At 38.9% G+C, this 20,613-nt stretch overlaps 1 protein-coding gene across 2 annotated transcripts; it reads left to right on the forward strand.

Moving 5' to 3' along the window:
* The first annotated feature begins 6,615 nt into the window (after positions 1-6,615).
* On the forward strand, positions 6,616-17,267 carry LOC121334131 (carbohydrate sulfotransferase 8-like). Of its 2 annotated transcripts, XM_041401027.1 has the most exons (4): positions 6,616-6,759; positions 13,314-13,424; positions 15,612-15,759; positions 16,211-17,267. In XM_041401027.1, the coding sequence occupies exons 3-4, from the start codon at positions 15,666-15,668 to the stop codon at positions 17,059-17,061; spliced, it is 945 nt and encodes a 314-aa protein (XP_041256961.1). In that variant the 5' UTR covers positions 6,616-6,759; positions 13,314-13,424; positions 15,612-15,665; the 3' UTR covers positions 17,062-17,267. The 2 variants fall into 2 exon arrangements, with proteins under 2 accessions (XP_041256961.1, XP_041256970.1); XM_041401036.1 differs by lacking the exon at positions 13,314-13,424 and having other exon boundaries at positions 6,625-6,759.
* Positions 17,268-20,613: the final 3,346 nt, after the last annotated feature.

A 20,613-nucleotide genomic window follows, 5' to 3' on the forward strand; every position in this document is an offset into this window, starting at 1 on the left:
TTAATACAAGAGATTGTTTGCCCCTTCAAATTTCTGAATTTTTTAATTTCTCAATGTGATGTATGAACCTATTTTTTACTAGTGCAAGGACTCCTTATTCATAAAAACATACAGAAAATACAAAAGTGATCACAAGTTTCTTTTACTGTATTTTTTTTAAGATCATTTCTAGAATACTCTTTCCTTTTGGATTCTTACATGCCAAATTTGGAAGCTGCTTGATAAATCTTTCCACAATAAAAATCCTATACAGCTGGGCACTTTTACCTGTAGGATGGGTTCTACTACATTATTTTGGAAGCAGTAAATTGCTTTTTTTTTCAGCTCTTGCAGCATTTGAATAGGGGCTGCGAAGTGACAGTACAAATTAATTAATAGATTCTTCTATTTCTTCTATTCCTTCTATTCCACACACTGCTTTAATATTTTTTCTTAAATTTTTTTGGCCTTTTGAAAGATATAAATAATTCTAAATTTGAAGCAAATAAAACAGAAATGAAGGATCACCTTGTGGGTTTTTCCCCCTTTGGGCTTCACATATACTAGGAGTGCTTCACTAGTTAGAAATTCTAGTGAACAGTACTGGCAGCTTTTCGGAGTAGGCATGTAAATGTGTAACAGAGACATGCTTTAGACATTTAGTCATGCCTGTGTGGACAAAGCAAGAGATAGCTCTAACAGTGCTACCGAACTGTGACTGCACAAAGGGCTTCTGCCATCTCCCTGTAGACATTCCTCACCCTGCTCTCCCATGGTGAGCGAGCCCTGGCTCACAGCTGGACACAGGCATGGTTAGCCACATTTGTACAACCCATGCTATGGTTACACAACATGGTACCAAGGCCTGTTTCTTAAATAACTGTTAAAAGGGCCATTAAAAGCCATGTTTTATTTGTACTACTACATTTAGGCTAAAATAGCATCTGAGGGGGAAGAAAATGTAGTGAAGAGTCAGTAATTTAAAAATTTATGATCTTTCCAGACAGTTTCATTGCAAGGTTTCATGCAGAACTGCTTTTCTGAGGCTGCTTTATTTATCTGGAATCTGGATGCTGCCAGTGCTACTTTTCTTTCTGGAAGAGTAGAAGTTGTGAGAAAACTGAAGTTTATCTGATTAAAATTATTACTTAATTTTAAATAGCATTGCTACTAATTAACATAGTTTAACATCTCTCATCTTTAAAGTCTTATAAGGACACTGATATTATAAAACAATTCCACATGGTCAAAAAAAAATCTATCTCATATCCAAAAATGTCATTGACATCTTTTATCTTTGAAGAAACAGGATTTTTCCCTTGGGATAACCATTGCTTCATGCACTGGAACTTGCCCTGGGGACTCTGTTTATTAAGTTTATTAAACTTTTTATTACATCTTAATTTCAATGGAACACGGGCTTAGAAGAAAAGCTATTGGCAGATCCTTTGGGACTCAGTCACTAATGTTGCCTTGTGGGTCTAGATGGATGTGGCCACAGTTGCTTAAACAGAGGGACAGACATTGCTTTTAGATGTAAAGTTTTCCCTGATTTATAAAGCTTTTAAACTCTGATAGTAGAAATTAAGTATTTAGTTTATTTGTTCTTTTCTTCTCAGCCTTATTTGAGGTGAAATACCTAGCCCTCACCAAAAATTTACTTCAGCAAAATCTGGAAGGTGTACCCAGAGAAAAATTGTAGGCTAATGAATTTATGGAAAAAATATTTGTTGTATGACTCCTCCAGTATTTTATTATAGGGTAAGCATGAATTTCATGCTATGCTGGATATTACCCTGAATTTGAAAAGTATATTTTCAAATATTCTATTTCACAGAAACAGATTATCTTTTATATTTTAGACAAATGCAGAGTTCAATAGAAATTCAGAAGGCCAGGAAGGAGTATGAAATTGATTTTTCCTGGTTCCAATAGTTTATGAAATGTGAGAAATGTATTTTTTTCTGCAAGATTAAAACTGCTTCAAAGAGAATTTTTTCTGTGCAAAATCAACTGAACATGTGTCTATAAGCAAATAGCAGAGGCAATACAGGTAATGACCAACACTGGTATTTGTTGGCAATGGAGTCACATGTCCTTGGAACTTCTGTAATGCACTAGTGCAACCAACATCCCTCTATGACATATTTGTTGTGTTTCCTCTCAAATTTGCCCTAAACCAGGACAGCTGGTCATCTGTATGATGCAGTTCTTTGGCCAAGAATGTCTGTACTTGACAGAATTGGATCTTTGATGGAAGGCAGGAAAAAGGAAATTAATGTTTTCTGCCAGGTGAGGATACTTTATTAAACTTGTGTGATCTGGAATTTTGATTAAAACAAAAAACGAGCACATGAAAAAATTGTTAGATGAAGCAACCTGATTCTGCAGCCCTCTAACAAGGTGTGTCTCCACATTTTCTACCCACATCTCATTTCACTCCATTCTGTGTCTTTCATCTCTGATCATAATAAATGGCCCCTGAGGTAAATGAGCTCTTTGTCTTGTTGGCAGTTGGTGGAGTAGCTTACCAGAAGGGCAGGCTTCAGCAGATACAAAGACTTCTCTAGCAAACTCCATTAGAATCCTTAGGAAGGACAAATTTATGGCAGTTGAAATAGCAGTGTACCATCAAATACCAGACACACTAGTTTCTGGAAGATAGCAGTCCTTTTGCCAAAACTCTTCACATTTCTTATGAGAGCTAATGGGATTTACAGTAGAAAAAAAAGGTGGCATCATGCCAGTCTGGGCTGTGTTAATCCCCATAGTGACTTCATTGGTTCACAGTCACTATATTGAAATAACAGTCATGGTTTGCATAGTTTAGCATGAAAACTTTGATAAATATAGTTTTTGTAGAGAGGTAAGATGGGGCATCTAAATCATACAACAGGATGAACTATAGACTTAAAGAAAAGGAGACTGGAAAAGACCTCAAGATTTCATCTTGTGCATTCTGAAGCTCTAAAAGAGAATCAACAGTACCTCAGAAATGAAAAAGGATCTAATTGTCTTTACTGTTAATAAGATTTTCTTAATATGTAGCATAACCTTCAGTGTCATAGTTTGAACCCATCTCTTTATCCACCACAGATAAAAAAATATAATTCCTCCTTACCTCCCTAGAGGTAACTTGTGTTCTCATGTGTTTAGTTGTCCTTCTGTTCTTTAAACTGAGTAACCCCAATTCTTTCAAACTCTCTCTCTTGTGACTTTTCTTTTTTCCCAAGACAACTGACCATTTTCTCTGCTTTGCTCTGGACTCTTTCCAGTTGTTCTGCCTTCCCTTGGAACAGTTTTGCCTGAACAGGACACAGTGCTACTGGTTGCTGTGCTAGACAGAAATATAACAGGAGGTATTCCTTAATGTATCAACCAAATACACAATCAAAGCAGTTTCTTTTCCTAATATGCAGTTTGCATTCTTGATACAATGAAACACTACTTATTCACGAATAACTTATGTCTGACTGGTACCCCTCTTATCCCTTTTTTGGCAGAATAGCTGCCACATTTTTATGAGCTATTATTCCCCCTTAGAACCTGACACTTGCAAACACAACTGCATTGTAATGAGTTTTCTCCTACAGATAATTTGTCTTATTTGTCAAAAGCATTCTGAGTTTAATGTATCATGCAATGAGTTTACTGTTCACATGGGTTTATTGCTATCTGTGAGGTGGAAGGATTGTTCCTTTATCCAAATCATTAATGACCTGCACCATTACTCGGCCCAGAATGGACGCAGCTAGAATCTTACTGATTATATTTTTTGAGGTTGATAGTGAATGATGAAAAACTAATCTTAGTCTGTGGTTTTGGTGTTGGGTTTTTTTGCTTGGATTTGTTTTCCTTGTTTGTTCCCTATGCCCAAGTATTTTTTCACTCTTTCAGAAATAGTTTCACTTTAATATACTTTTGAAAATGTTATGAGTCAATGCTAGTCATAACATTATTAAAATTAAAACATGTTGTGTGACCTACTTCTTCTCTATTTGTAAGACTTCTTGTAATGGTACAGAAATTAATAGCCAACATGCCAAAAAATACAAAGCAATGTAGCTCAATTATCTCCAGCCTTTTATGAATTATCTATATTTCCATTTTTTCTAGTATTTTTTTCCAGAATTGATCTCTTCTTCATTTCTTGACTTTATAAAGATGAGCACTGTGTTCACCACTTCCCACATTTCTCACACAACTTCTGAGGGTTTCCAGACAAAGCAAACAGATCTGACCTTGCTTCTCTCCCTTGCCAAGATACCTTGACACGCAGTTCCTCGGGCTCAGGTGCCAGTCTGTACAGCACTCCCTTCACCTCTTTAGCAGGCTATGAAGGAGCCTCCTGTATCTGTGCAGGGGTGTAGGTTCCTGTGTTAGTCCAGGGACACTTAGTGCATCAACAACAACTAGAGAGCTCTCCTGGAGACGTGCTGTAGTGGTATACTTGAGGATGATGTGAACTGCAGTACATTCAAATTATTTTTGGCCCTGTTCTTTTCCTATTTTAGATAGATTCTTTCTTACTGAGTTTAAGTTTAGTTATTAGTCATGTAATTACAGTTCACCCGTTTATGAAAAATGATGGAAAATGTACATCTGCCTTCTGCAAGTGAACTATCACTAGGTTTTTTTTTTTTCCCTTCCAGATTTGTTTTCTTGCTGTCTCTTATATCCATTTCTTTTTGCAGTTAAATGTGTGCTTTATCCTTTATGACTTGGTTTCAGCATCTATGGCTATTCTTTCATACTTGTCCTTAGGAGTTTGACCTGGTTTCCACTTTCTGTACATTTCCTTCTTGTGTTTCAGGTCACTGAAGAATGTGCTGCTTAGCCAAGTAGCCAAGTTGGTCTCTGACTATACTTCCTATCCTCCTACTGTGTAGGATTGCTTGTGTTTGTACCTAAACATAATGTCTTTAAGGAAGTGCCAACTCTACTGAATTCCTTCTGCTTTAGCCATGTTTCCCATGAGAACTTACCTTCCAGTTCCCAGAGTTTATTGGAGTCTTCTTGCATAGAGTTCTTTGGGTTTGAATTGATCTTGCTTCTTGTTCTCCACCTAAAAATAATGCATATTATCACAACACAGTTACTCTCAACAAAATTACCTTTGCCCTCATATTCCAGACCGTTCCCTTTCTTGGTTGCTTAGCAGGCAGCCTCTTGGCAGGCTGCTCTTGAAGCACTTGGCAGTCTGTAGCAGCTGCTGTAGACCCTGCGCGGGGAGTGGTTAAATGCTGCTCGTTACACCTAGGGACAGACACAGCACAGTGCTCTGGAAAGTGCAACTGGAGATGCTCACTAGACATTCTCAGGGAAACACTGGCAACTTTTACTGGGGCATTTAACCAAAACAGAGACAAATGCTATGTGTACAAACTGTTTCAAATGCTCTCTTATGAAAGCATCTGTGTGGATACAGAAGCACTTTGCCCAGCCTTAAAGATCAGGTAAGGAGAACACAAAATCTTTTTCCTATTTCCTTTCCATCCCTAGGCATAAAATTAAAATGACATGTCTCTCTGGACTGACATTTCTTTGTCTGAATCTTTCTTGTTTGTTTAGCATCACTCAGAGGCATGGGAAATCTCCACTGAGGCTGTCTGATTGGTGAGTAAAATTGGATTGTTAGCAGCTTTTCATGTCACCATGATTTTTTAAGTGTAGACAAATCTCTGCAAAGAGAGATTTCTTTTTCAGAGTTGGTTGGGTTTTTTATTTGTTTATGTATTTAGAAATTGACATAAAATATTTTAAGGCATAAACTGAGACATTGTTTAGCTTTTGAAATCACTTTGTGATGAGATTAATCTACAGAGGATTTTTTTGGCAGCCTATTATTCATTGCTATGGCTTTCCTCAGTTAAGCAATTGAAGTTACAGGGATTCTGGTGCCTGAAATGAAATGACAATGGCTTTCATTCACTTTCTGACTTTATTAAGGGTGGTATGCATCTTGACTCTTCTAATTTCAATACAGTTTGCATTTACACAGGATTTTGTCACATTTCAAGCATTTCAGCAGAAGTTTTTCAGGCTAGATATCTGCCTCAATATTTTTTTAATGTCTTTGAGCAAAAATAATTTACTGATTTTTATACAGGAAATCTGTGCTCTTTTTTCTTCTCTTAAATGATTCCAGCGACCTTTTCTCTAAAAAGTCCAGGTACATTGCAGATTTTGAAATAAGCATTTAAAAAATGAGGTTAAGAGTTTCCTCTTGTACATTCTCAGTGGAACCTCTTCTGCACAGGAGAGTAAACAATCTGTTTTAAAGAACAAGCGTGAGCAAATTTCTAGGGGAGAAATTGTTGGGGTTTGCTGGCAAAATAGATTCAAGGAACAAAATCAGCAGGAAAATGTGCCTTGATGACTAGTGTGAAAATTCATGTGGGAGGGAAAGAAAAGGAAAATGTGTCAGTTTAGTTTGGGAGATACTAAAATAACTATAAAAGCTGAAGTGTAGAGCCTGGAACTAGCTGTGAACAGAACTGAGAGTGAGAAGCAGCGGGGCTGTGTGGGAATCTTGGAAATAGAAGGAGAGACAGTTCTGATGAGCTGGGCTCGGAAGTGTGGTGGTTGGAGGGGGGGCTGTGAGGCTGACTGAGGAGACACAGGGAGGAGTCTGGCAGGGAGAGCCAGCAAAGAGCTGGCTTGTGCATGAGGAAGGCTGAACAGCAGAATCAGGGTGAGATCTGATGGGTGTTTGGGAAGCTGGAAAACAGGATTTGCTGGGCGAGCTGGCTGGGGACGATATGAGAAAGGCTTTTGGAGGTGAGAATTTGCTGGAGAATGGGTTAAAATTTTGCCTGAGGAGTAGAAGAAAGGACTGGGAAAGATGGGGTCACACTGGGATGGGGGCTAAGGGAAAATCTCTGGTGCCCATGCAAACATGCCTTGAGCAGGAGTTTTGGAGTGCTGCTGGACAGTGGAGTGCAAAGAGGTGGGAGTACCAGGAGAGGAAGAGTCTGGGCAGGTCACGCTAATGCTGGGAGCGGGGGAAGCAGGGACAAGCTGTGCTATGGACCATTTTCCTTCAGTGCCAGGAATGGCATCCCACATGGTCAAGTCTCACTGTTTTGTTGCTGCCAGCAGGTAATACTGGTGAGTTTGGGACTTGTCACTATTGATGCTGGGTTTGCTCAGAAGATAGCAATCTGCTGCCACTATTGGTTATTCCATTAGAGTGAGTATTATAAGACTGGTCAAGGGAGCTGATTCAATCCTGAAAATTATTTTTGTGCATGTTGTTATGATACTTCATGAATACTTTTTTTGAGTACTTTTTCAACACCTGTTTTTTAAAGAAACAAAATACTCCATAGAACTTGACATGTTTGGTTCAGAGCATGAATGTGCTCTTGAGACACTCAAGGGCTGTCCAGTAGGATCTCCACTATCAATGGCAGATGAAAGAAGGCATGCAGTGTACCAGGCAAGAGTTTTTAGGAGGAGAGTTTGGGTTCTTTTTCTGCTATGATAATCCCATGTGGTGTGGGACACCTACCTTTTCAGACACTCATTGACTGACCATTCTCCATTTTCTGGATACCTGAGCTGACTCTGGAAAGCAGATTTGCAGATTTTACAAGCATTTGTATCTGCAGCTGAATCCACAAGACTATTTTGAACTTAGAGTGTACTGTAACATCAAATGCTCTGAAATGTCAAATCTTTAGTTTCAAGACTGTTCTGCCAAAAGCCAGCAGACACTTCATTTTATGCTCTCTATGATTTAACTTATCACTTTAATCCTACTGTCTCCAAACTTCTTAATTTTTGATACTGCATGTGTCATAGTATGCTATAAAAACATGTTTCACAGAAACAGACTTTAAACGTAACATTTCTGCTGAACAGCTTGCCCTGTAACACAGAGGTAAGCAGAAGGGAAAGAAAGAATAAGCATAGATTCATTTAGGAAGAGAGAAAAAGGTATACACACAGTTTGTCAGTAAGTGTCAGGATGTTTCAGGCAAAGAGGTTATTTCTGTAAAAGAGCAGACACCGGATCACTGGTGATGGGACTTGTACATGATTCCTGTAAGGGAGTTTTTGAAGGAGTATAAAAAAGAAAGAGTGGGGGGTAATGAGAGTAGAGGTATGGTTTCAGACAAAATTAGTTTTGGATCCTGAAAAGAAGATTCAAAATCTAGACTAGAATGAGAGGAGAAGCTGGAGGAGATAGGAGCAAAAAGGAAAATCATTTAAGCAGAAATGCTTTGTACTCACTGGAGTGTAAAGAGGGAAAGAGAGGTCATAGCTGTCATCAATTATGGTTAAGGATTACTAGGGGTGGGGACACAAGGTGAACAGCAAACAGGAGTTTGCCTGGGAGTGGTGTCCTAAGTAACTGGGACTTTTACAAACAGTTTTGACTATGCTATTTGGTGTGCAATGGCAGGAATAAATGAATCAAGCTTTCACATGGAGGTGAAAAGCAGGAGGGGACAAAGAGGACCTAGGTCTGAGACAAGTCAGACAGACCTGAATGGCAAGGAAAATATTGCTATTACTGACATTAACTGAGAAGAGAAACATGGGAGGCGACATTAAGGCATATGCAAAGGCAGAGAGTTAGTTATACATGTGACAAAGCAGAGGGATTTGTGAGGCCCATTTCCTATGAAACAAGTTTGGGAGGAGATCATTCGTTGCCACCCTGGCTAGGGTGCATTGTTCTAACACTAGGTTCTGTTCGTCCTTTTCGTCCTTTTTTCTCCTTTTTCTTTCTTTCCAAGTTTTTTTTTTTTTTTTTTTTTTGTTTTTTTTTTTTTTTTTTTTGGCTTATCTAGATTCCATAAAAGAAAGCAGTGAAGTTTGTTCCTCTGTGATTGGTTTTTCAGGATTTAAATGGCAGTTGACAAGTGCATGGAATTTTGAATTAAACGTTTAGATAAAAAGGCCCCACAGCCCATTACCGGATATCAGGCACCAAAAGCAGTAACAGGGCACTGCCCAGTCCCCTGGGGCTGCCCCCACTGCCCACAGCCCAGCACCCCATGTCAGCCTCCTGAGGCCACCAGTTCCTGCCCCAGCGATGCTGCAGCAGAACGGGTATCCAGCTTCCCTGGTCCCAGCCAAGCTGGGCCCACCCATGAGCCAGGTCTTCTCACTGAACCTATCTCTTAGAAAATCAGAAGCCTGTGACCTTTCTGGCTGCAGTTCCAGGAAGGAAAAGAAGTACAATTTTGATCACATACTAAGGGCTGGGTTCCAGTGCAAAAGTGACTGCAGTGTATATAGTCTCATTCCTTTTTAAACATCTGTGGTAGTTTATTGGATAATTAACATACTGCTTTCTATATTAATTTATTTGAATTTTTTCTTCTTCATCTTCACTGAATTGTACTTTGTGTCTTTTTCAGTCCAGTTCTCAACCTCCCTTTTCCACAACTTACTTAGAGCAGGCTACAGAACCTTTCTATTTCCCTTGGCCCCCAGCTCTATCATTTTTCCTTGGGTTTCTGCTTCCTGCCTCTCTCTGGGAGCTTTTCTGTCAGACTTGCTGCTGCCTTTCCCCATGAACTCTTTTCTTTCTCTTCCCTTTGGTCCTTTTCATCCCCAAATTGGCTCTTCCTTTCGCTTGCTCTTTTGTGGACTGGTTGGTAATAGTTTTAGCACATTGGCATCATAACTGGTGTTGGCACCCCTGAAAGGGAAAACTTTTAGGAGTGATTTTAGGTGAAAAATGTAATGGCTCTGTCGGTGCTTCATAAACTTAATCCATAAATGGAGGCAGCAGAGGAGAAAGCAGGAACTGTTTCTTTGTTATCAGGGCTAATGACAACAGGGGCTACCAATATGATGTATCAGAAAGTAAAGCTGAGCTTTTGATACTGCATGAGAAATGACAGATAACAAAAAAAGTTTGGAAGGTAAGACAAGGAGATGACATGGAATTAAGCAGAGAAGGAAAAGCTAAAAGGCAGGCGTAGGAAGTGGTGTAGTGACAATAATAAGCAGATTAATGATGGCAGCAAGGAAGGTATCAATACCGTTGCTGAGACCAGAAAGAAGTTTGATGCAGTAATGGAGGTCTGAGGTGACCACAGAACAAGAGTTTTAGATGGTGCCTGTTATGGAAATGGTTGCTTCGTACAACCTCAGTGCTGTGTTGTTCTGTAGGACACTCTTGCCAGCCTTTTCCTCAGGAGCTCCCAGCCTATCCCATATGTTGTCTCCCCACTGAGCTTCTACCCATTCTCACCTAACACAATTCAACCCTTGCTGCAAATGAGATGTTGCCAAATGCTGTCTCTTATTGGCAAAATGACCCAGATCAGACACTTTTTCTAGCCCTTGGCTGTCTGTAACTTGCATGAGTTTCCTAACCCATTACTGATGTCCCACTTCATGGACAGGCCAGCCTGCCTGCTAAGGATCCACTTTCTGGAGTCTTTCTCCCTCCTGTCCACCCATCACAAACTGTACAGAAGCAAGGGTGCTGCAGATTTGGTTGAACAAGGGTCTTGCTCTTGCAATTCACTCTGATAGAACAGCACATGCAGAACTGCACCCATAGCTTGGTTTTCCTGTCCAGGCTGTTCTTGGGGGCTTTCTACCCACCATCCCCTCCTCACCTTCTATGTACCCATGCACATATCAGTATGTATGTATTTGCAGTTGTCTTTTTGAAGGGATTAACAGGGCTTAAGTACAGAATGGGGTTCAGCAACTGAGAATGTTATCTGTTTTCAGAGATTTTTCCCTACCTTCCACTGAGCTGCTGTACTGGTACTTTCTTTTACTTCTGGCTTCAAATGTATCAGGAACACAAATAAGTATTGTTGTAATTTCATTTTTTTAGTCTGGAAAGTTCCACTTATCAAATGGGTACAGAGGACCACTCCACATGCTCAGCTCTGACCAAGGTATGTCTGTGAAAAACTAGCTTGAGACACACCTTTGTAAGTTTATTATCAGAAGAGGTGAAATCATTATCAGCCTACTTAGTTAGTTTACTTGGAGCAAATAATATGCCAGTGTAACTGCTATTAATGTGTTTTGGAACTATTCATGTGTGTGTAAATATATGTACACACGTGTGTGTACGTGTGTTTCTGTACTTGAGTAATACGTGTACGTGTGTTACTGTACTTGAGTAATAGGTGCCACACAAAAATACTTAACATTATTCAACATTTCCAGCTATAGTACTTCTTATTGTTTATGAAAGTATAAAAATATCCTAAGGTTGTTTTTTTTTGGCTAAATTTCTTTAAATACTGAAGATTTTGCAATTGCAATGGTTCAGAAGCTCCAGGAGAAGGATCAGGGAATGCTATATTATGAATCATTGTTTCAGCAGTTCAAGGACAGAACAGTGTACAAGTGATACCTATGCCAGGCAATGCAACCTATTCCTTTGGTGCCTGTTCTAGAAATAAATCTGCATGGCAGGAGGAAGAACTTCAGTCTGAGTGTGGATGTGTTGGGTCATATACTCATGTGACTATTATTAAAACATCTTTGACTATTTCCCAACTGAAAGAGTACTAGAGATTTTCTATCAGATCTTGTTTTGGTCAGGGGGAAAGGAACTCATCAGAAACCCAAAGCTGGTGGTTGGATAAGTGTGAGTGGTTGGGGTGTGGCTACACATGCTCAGTTAAAGTACAGAGCACTGACAGACTTAGGGGAAGGTTGTAGAAGGTCTAGTATCACAAAATGTAAAGCAAGCATGAGACAAATGAACCAGTAAAAAGCAATTTAACAGAAAAAATATTCCAATAACTTCAGCATATGACACTTTTTTTGACACCCCTGGAAAAGTACAATACAGAGATGGAGAGCTCGTCTGATCTCTTCTGAATCTCACCTGCCATGCAGGGGATGTGCATGTAGGTTGCCAGCCATCTCCACACCCAGTGTACCATGCAGAAAAGGGAGATGTTGAAAGTAATTAAAAGCAGACAATTGTCAGAAATTTCTTGAAGTAAACAGGATGGGAAGAACATTTTACGGTCAGCAAACTTGACAGAGTTATGAACAACATGATACAATGTTTTTCATTTTGTTACTTACAGTGTATTTATCGGGAAGAAAAGAATCTTTTAGGGCCTCGGTGGAATTATCAGAAGTGCAAAGAAGGCTTGAATTCAGTAAATATTTTTGATTTTATGAGGGTTTCAGGCCTTTTTGCCATTTTGCATGCACACGAGATGATTGACATTGCTTTCTCTAGTAGTCTATTCCCCATTTGTTACCACTCTTGGCATGAACAATTGCTGTGGTTGTTCTCCTATAGAAACTTTGGATTATGTTACAGGAAACAGATGTCACCAGACTTAGTATTTTTGCTTGGCTTTGGTTGATTAAGGCAACAGCACTGATGTAGTGGCTTTTAAACTGTATAAAGCATTTGACATGACAGCATGTTCTGGCTTAGGAGCTAGAAAGACATCAAAACAGCTGGATACACACTGAAGAAATTAAACACTAATTAACTGACAGGCCTCAAAAAGTCTCCTGATACCAATCCTTCTGAAAGACTCCTGGAAGAAAGGATTCTATAAGGATCATTCTTGCTGCCCAGCTTACCATTTAGTAATGACCAAAAAAGAGTACGAAAATGATTTTTGATGTAATTTGCAGAATCCAGTAAGACATGCAGATATTAAAAACATCAAGCCATAGCTATGTATAGTTGATTTATAATTATGTGATCTGAAGAACAAGGCAAAGACAACAGTGCAGTATAATGTTGTTATCTGAAAGATTTTATGCTTCATTAAAAATTAAAAAAAAAAATCCATCTCTCCCCCATGCTTTCCCCCACTATGTACAACAAGAACAGTGCTGATTAATGCCTTAATGCCTTATATTTAATTTTTAAGTATTCTCTTCTGGGACTGTGTAAGATTCAAAGAGATATTTAGATCCCTGTCTCCCTGTTTCCTATTTTGTTACTTTTCAGTAGAAGAGGTTTCTGTTTTTTTGTTTCATGAGTCTTATGATGCTGTCTTTCCGTCTTGTCTGGGAGTGCCCATACTGCTGCCCTTAATTACAGCAGAAATAGTCTATTCAGTATGAATTTCTTGTTCATAGGCTCACCACTTCTTTACAGAGGAATGCTTTGGAGTTACGTAAAATCACACTTAATTTAAGGTAGGATAAGGGAAAAGTATTACATCTTAAACAGCAAACACAATTACATGGGAAAGCCATAATAAATATAAGGAAAAGTTTGTCTCATTTACTGACACTGACACCTACTGACAAAGGTGCTTTCCTTTTTGGATTTTTTCCCTCCTTTTTAATTTCCATGTGACTTGTCCCTCTTTGACAAAATGGATCTCAGAATTTTCTTTTGTCCTCTTCCTCAGGTTTCCCTTAGGTGATTTTCATCAGTGGAAACTTTGCGTCACACAGAACTCCTTACTGAGGTCTCACATCTGAAAACATCTTCTGAAGAAGGCTTTGGACTTCACCTTAAGGTAGTTTCATGTCATGTTGACCTCACTAGTTGAGGGCAGTGTTAACTCTTACTGCCAGTCTGCTCTGTGAGGTTTTCTAAGGAGTCCAGAAAGATTTCACCTGTCATGTTGGAGCTTGTTCTATCCCTTGTTATGATTCTCATTAATTTACTTAAAAATTCTTTTGGTTCCACAAATATGCATAAGTCTTTGAAGAAGAATTGTCTCCTGTGTTTAACTAGCTCCTAAACCTTCTTTCCCCCAAGGAAGTAAGCCTCTTCTGTTTCCCTGTGGTGACTCATTGACATGTTTCCAAATGAAATATGTTTTATAGCAGACTTCATATTCTGTAGTGGTAGTGTAATTATTAAATACACATGATACAAATATCTAAATAGGGTAAAATTCATCTAGTTAATTTTCTGATTCCTGAGACAGGTATGATAACATTACTTCTCTGAAGTGACAGCATTTAAAGTGAATGAAGCCCAACATCTTTCTCCTAGGTGTACTCTAACAAGGAGTCCATGTACTGAATTATTTAGAGTTATATTGATTTTAATTGCTACACAGTGTAAAGTTGTGTCTTCAAACTGCTTCTGAAAAAGAATAAAAAGGGAATACTCAATCTTGGCCCTCACAAGATCAATGAACAACCTGACTGACTTTAGCTGACCTTAAAAATGGCTTCTGATGCATTAGGACTCAAGGATCACATCATGAAATGAGAATTGATGTACAGTGAAGGAAAGGTTAAAGACAGATCTTCCCATAACCTTTCCTGTAGCCTTTACAATGGTCTTATACAGCCAAGAAAATTTAAAAAGTATAGGCTAAATGCCATTGTTTCTAAGAATGCTGCATTAATTTGAATGAGTACTGTAATGTTTTATTGTAAATACAAGTAAACTTTTAATACAGAGAGAGTGAATAGTGTCCCTCTCCATTCCCCAGGTCATACCTACATTAAAAGGGATTTAATTGTCAGTAATGCTGTTACCTCTATGAGTCTGCAGATATTCTGGTAAAAGTGTGTGATATCAAAATCACATATCAGCCCTGAAAGGAGGAACCCCTGTGCTCAAGTACAGTTTCAGCAATGTAACTGGTACTGCTTCCACTGCTATCTCAGAACATGCGAGAAACCAGAAGTGCTCCTACTGTATCTTGCAAAAACAAAACAAAATAAGAAAAATTGAAAAAAAAAAATTCATCCTAAAGGAATCCAGGCAATGATGTGTTTATTGCCAGCAGGTTCAGGGTGAAAACTTGAGAAGTGGGAAAAGAAGACAGTACTGTTTGACTTTTTTGATTGTGCAGACTTTATGGAACAGAAAGAGAATGACGTTTGCCATAGTCATTGTTTTGCAGTTAATTTTGCAAATTCCACTAAAAGCATGCTGATGGAGAGTTCGCTTCTCAGGGAAACAGAGTAATATTGCACAGAGGATTTAGATAGGTCTCTCTCTCTATGAAGTGCCAGGAGACAATGAGTGAGCACAACAGAGAAAATATGTTCTGTTGGACTGCCTTCTTTCTTTCTATCTGGGAACATGGAACAACTCCTTTTCTGTTTTTTACCACTTTCTACATTTCCTATTGTAGAGAACCATTTTGGGGCTCTTCTGCTGTGCAGCAATGGCAGCAAACATATACACCATGCAGTGTCTTTGGATGGGGACAACAGGAGAATTCAAGTTAGTGGTGTGGATTCTCTGCAGGAATAGGGAAGAGTTTCTCCTGCAAGTATTTATTTGTCCAAAGTACAAAGCTTCAAGGCAATAAATGGAAATAAATTCATCCTGAATGTGTCCTGGTCTTTGTGGATACAACTGTTACAGGTTATCTTTGTGTTCCCAGACTCTAAAGATCATAAAAAAATACAGCTTTGTAATTCTAAATGAAGTTATCGTTCCCCAACAGCTTTAAAAGACAAGGGAGGAGTATTTGCTCATAACCAGTTCATTGTTCTGAAAAAAGGAGGAATTTTGGAAGACTACAAAATGGACATATTATTTATCTATTTGGTTTAACAGTATAATTGTGGTGAGTCTTTTCCATAAGAGAATTTTTACTTATCAGTAAAATCTGTTTTTATAGGGCTTGAAAAGTCTTTGTGCTGTCCTAAATTCTGTAGGAGATATAGGTGTTATCTTTGTTATATCAGTCATACAAAATCTAACCTGAATTATCTTTCCTTGTTGACAGAAAGACAGATTTCCACTTTAGACACCACGTCATTTTCCTTCCTGTGAGAATAACATGAACCAGAAGGTGTTAGTTTTCCTTCTCCCAAATTTTGTATTTGGGCTATTTCTTTTTGGGTTTTTCTGTAGGAGACAAAAAAATCTAACAGGTGAGTAAAGAAATTACCAACAAGATTTAATGTTTTATAGAAAGAGAGACACCTTTTCCAAATATGTTAGAAAGTAACTATGGAGCCCAAGATAGAAGCAATACTGTGAAAATATCCAAGGCCTAGTCACTTGTCACTGGGGTAGTTACCTCAGAAATATGTGAGAGGAGAGCACTACAAAAGCATGATGTGTTTGGAACACCAAACTTGCTTAGACTAGTACTGCTAACGTATTGAAAGTTTTCATTTCAATAAATATTTCACTAGGGAGGGTTGTTTATTGCATGTTTGCCATAGTCTAGTCTGGTTACAGTAAAAAAAAAATTAATTTTAGCATCTCCATTAGATTTTGTGTGCAGGGTGATAGATCGAGTGCTATGATTGTCACAGATAAAGAGATTTATATAAGCCTATTTCACTGAAATGGTTTAAATTTCTTCCTTGGTTACAGATGCTTTTCCCAATCCTACTGAAAATTGGCTGGCAATTCAAAATGGTCGGAAAACCACACTGGCTTCTGTCTGCCTGAAGAATAACCTTGATAAACCAAGAAGCAAATTGGATTCTCGTGTTGCAAACCAGCTTTTTGTGGAGCACAAGCATAAATTTATCTACTGTGAGGTGCCTAAGGTAGGCTGCTCCAACTGGAAGAGAACTATTTTTCTTCTTCAATCAGACTTGAATGCAGAAGCTTCTGAAATTGAGCATGACAACATCCACCATACCTCACTAATCAAAAGGCTGGTGTCTTACCCTCCCGCCTTACAAAAGGAATTTCTAAGCAATTACACCAAAGTGATGTTCACCAGACATCCCTTTGAACGGCTGGTTTCAGCTTACAGAGACAAACTCCTGCACTCTGAACCATTCTACAGTACCACTATTGCTAATGAGATTAGGGCAATGTTCAGGAAAAACAAAAATTCTCCTGAAAAAGTGAGTTTCCAGGAGTTTGTCAACTTCATTATTGCAAAACCACCACATACTCTTGACATTCACTGGAAACCAATGTTTCTGCTCTGTGATCCTTGCAACATTCACTATGATATTGTGGGTAAGTATGAAACTCTTGGGTTGGACTCTCAGCATGTTCTGAATGTCATTGGTGCACCAGAGAGCCTGCAATACCCCAGCTTGAAGAGATATGGCTCAGAGAAAAGAACTGATGGTGATATCACCTTAGAGTACCTCAGACAACTGACCTCAGAACAAATTGAGAAGATCAAAAAATTGTATGAAATGGATTTTTTTTTGTTCAACTACACTATGAAATATGAGGACTATTTTTCCCAGAATGACTAATGTAGGTTAAACAAAGAGCAGTTTTCTTTGTACAAAACGGGCGGATCTTGTCCTCACAGGTGCTTGATAGGTGGGTTGTGACTGCTGCTGAGGTTATCCTGGAGTTTGTAGATATGGTTTATCATTCTAAGGACTCTTATGTAAAATCCTTGCCATGATCTCTTGTTCCATGCAGACCCTTACCTATTAAAATCATTGTCTTCCTATTGATCTTTAACAGCATATGTTTGTTTCATGAAAACTGTACATAAGTGATAGATTTTGGTCCATTGGTAAAAGACATGGGAAGGATGAAGAATGTTGTATTTCACAATGAATATTTTAGAACACCATTTTTACATTTTTTGAAATTAGAAAATTGCATAAGAAGCAATAAATAATCTGCTTGAGAGTTAAACCACTCTGTCTGCAAGAGCCTTGATCATAAATGCTGTAGGAATGGAGCAAATAAGTTCAGATGCTTGAAGCTGCATTACACAGAAACTAATGCCAGGATATCTTCCTGTCTAGCAGTGCTCTCATCACAGACCATCAGCCTCATCCCTTAAGCAGCACAGTTGTCAGCATTATAGCTCTTAAAAATCTTCTGATGAGCAGATCTGGCATTCATGGTGACCTTGCAAACTCTTTTCACCAGTTTTGTAAACATTTTAGCAGAAGGTCTGAAAAATGTATTGGAGTTTTTTTTAGAGACGTAGTTGGAGGTACCTTCTAAACTGTTCAACTGGGGTGGTACATGATCTAAAATCTCAGTGGAAAGGTGATTCTTACTTATTCTCCAAAAGCACTTAACACCCACTCAATGGACAGGGCAGTCAGTGCAGTGGGGACAATGTTTGGGCTTTCCCATTTGTGCTGCTGGAATCCACAAGCCCTTGGGACTTACCTGAGCATGACACTTGGGAGGAGCTGGGTAACCTTAGATAATGCATTTGTTCTACTTGTTGCTTTCTCACATTACAGAAGAATGAGTGCAAATAAATTGTGGAGTTATTGTGAGGAGAACAAGGAAATGTGGGAGAAGCAATTCAAACCATTACCCCCTTATTATATTCCTAGGTGACTTTGGTTTTAGATCACTGAGGGGTCTATAACTGCTTTATATTAAGCATAAGATTTGTCTCCTTTAAAAAAAAAATCTATTGTCTAGTCATGTTCAAACATTAATTTGAGACCACATTAATTGTAACAAGTTTTAGCAACTAATTGTGACTATTGGCACCACATCTAGGGGATCAGTCAGTCTCTCAGCAGCTAACTTGAAAATCTCTCAAATGCACTTGGTTCCTCTCAGCTAAATCTGAAAATACATAAAGGCTGGCAGAGTCTTGGACCCAAAGGTGGCTCTCAGCTTCTCATCAGATACAAAATAAGTTAACCACAGAGTAGTCACCAATCTGTACAGCCTTTGCTGCCAGCAGCATGGGCAAGGGAGAGGGAAAAGGAGACTGAAAAATTGACACAGTGGGGTTTAAGTTATGAGGGTCTGGAGGAGCCCTCACAGTGCAGGAAGTGGATTGCAGGAATTATCTGCTCCCGTGGGAAGGTGCAGTGATATACAACATCAGTTGGAGACAGTGATCAAGTCACAGTGACAGAAGAAGGCCCAGAAAGGAATGCTTTCTATCCCCCTTGGCAGCAGATTGTACAAGCCAGGACTAGCATTCAGTACATCTGGCAGGTCTTGCCTGGCTGACTGTTTCCTAAATGGGGTAGCTTTGGCACAAGGAGAGATTCAAAGTGAGAAGATCAAACAAGAACAGCAAAACCATTTGGAAAAAAAAAAAGGTTATGATTTTATGCAGAATGATTCATATTTCTGCATCTTACCCTCACCATCATCACCATATCTGGTGTCCCCATAACCCTACTATCCCCTGATATCGGATTGTTCATGCTGCCCTGGTAACTCTGTAGTTTATATAAGTTTTTCTTTTTCTTTATTTGTTAGTTTTCTTTAGTCAGAGTAAGCTGGAAGTTACTCCCATCAAAGTTAAGGCTAAGCAGAAGGATGCAGTCTCTCTTTCCTGAATCAGAGTTACATGCTTCAGATCACGCAGAGGTAGAGGGGAATAAGATTTGCTTCATAACTTACTTCTACATGAGAGATCCCTCCAGAGCTATATCTGAAGCTGTAAGAATATTTAAAAATTCATAAGTACTCTGGCACCCTCATCCAGCCTAGGAAAGCTCTGAAGAAATGATACTGACAGACTTTTATAGATGTCTTTGCTATCAGCACTCAGTGTTAACACCCCCCTCCAGTTTCTTGCTGTTAGATGTGAGTGGCTTTCTATTCTTATTTCCTCTTTCACAGGTTCACATATTGTTCCTACAGTGGTTGCAGAAAAATGATGGCTAATTCATTCATCACAATCATTAGTCAGTAGCAGAAGGGTATCTATTAAAGCAGAAAAATCTCTGCAACTATTCACAGAAGACTCTGAGTTTTGCCATTTGCCTATAGTGAACTGTAAGTAGCACATTGCTTCAGCTCACTGGCTGCTGTAATGCTGTTTAGCTGGTGTAGGTCTGAACTAATAAAAGCTGCAGAGGACATGTATGTGCATGTGTGCCCATATAACAACAGGTGTAAAGTCTTTCCTACAAGTGCGCTGTCCAGAATAAGGCTCTAAGCTGAGCTAGCCTCCCTCCTGACTTTTGCCCAAGGATAACCCTCAGTGGAGCTTCTTTCCTTTGCATGCTAACCCTTGGTGGTGTGTTCCTGGGAGGAAAATGGATTCTTGCAGTTGGGAGCAAGGGTGGAGGCAGTGTGGTGAAGCTCATGCCCCGGGGAGGATTTGAATGTGGAGGGAGTGCCATAATTAATCTTTTGATTTATTGTTATATGCCTGCAACATAATCATTGCAATGTTCATTCCTGATTACCTTAATAAACTGTAGAAAGTTAACACATTAATTTATTTGTTCATCCTTCTCAATAACATCTGTTTGAAAAACAAACCCACCTCAAAGTTGTGCTATCAAATCAAAACAAAGGCTGCACACTATTAGGCAACAATCAACACAAAGCTGCTTGCCTCTGCTTTGCTACATTAATACATCTGGCTCACAGAAATTTTAAAGAATTGAAAGAATTAGCAAACACTAATGCATGCTCCAGTTTGGAGAAAAAATGCAAATAAGTAGAAAAAAATGAAGAGAAAAAAATCTTGCAAAGTCAAGCTAGCATCTTTCCCACAAATCTATCTATCTATCTATCTATCTATCTATCTATCTATCAGCAGTGAGAAAATAAGAGACTTTTCCCACTCTCATAGAAATCCTCACACATGCTTTCAGGATAGGTGTTCACAAACCTGACATCACACTTTCTTCATGGAAGTATAACAGATTAACAGATGATCTGTGTCTGTCAGCAATGGAGACCATGTCACCAGCTGTTCCTTGAAGATGTTTCCTCCACTTTAAAAACAATTATTCTGCCTGCAAGCAGTCCTAATTTTTCACAGTTTTGAACTTGAGTCTTACCAGGTAAACTGTGGTTAGTGGTTTCTTGCTCAGAGAAAATTAGTGGTTTCTTGCTTGTTT

This window comes from Onychostruthus taczanowskii, unplaced genomic scaffold, assembly GCF_017590055.1.
Source record: "Onychostruthus taczanowskii isolate IOZ18803 unplaced genomic scaffold, ASM1759005v1 scaffold1, whole genome shotgun sequence".
NCBI lineage: Eukaryota > Metazoa > Chordata > Aves > Passeriformes > Passeridae > Onychostruthus > Onychostruthus taczanowskii.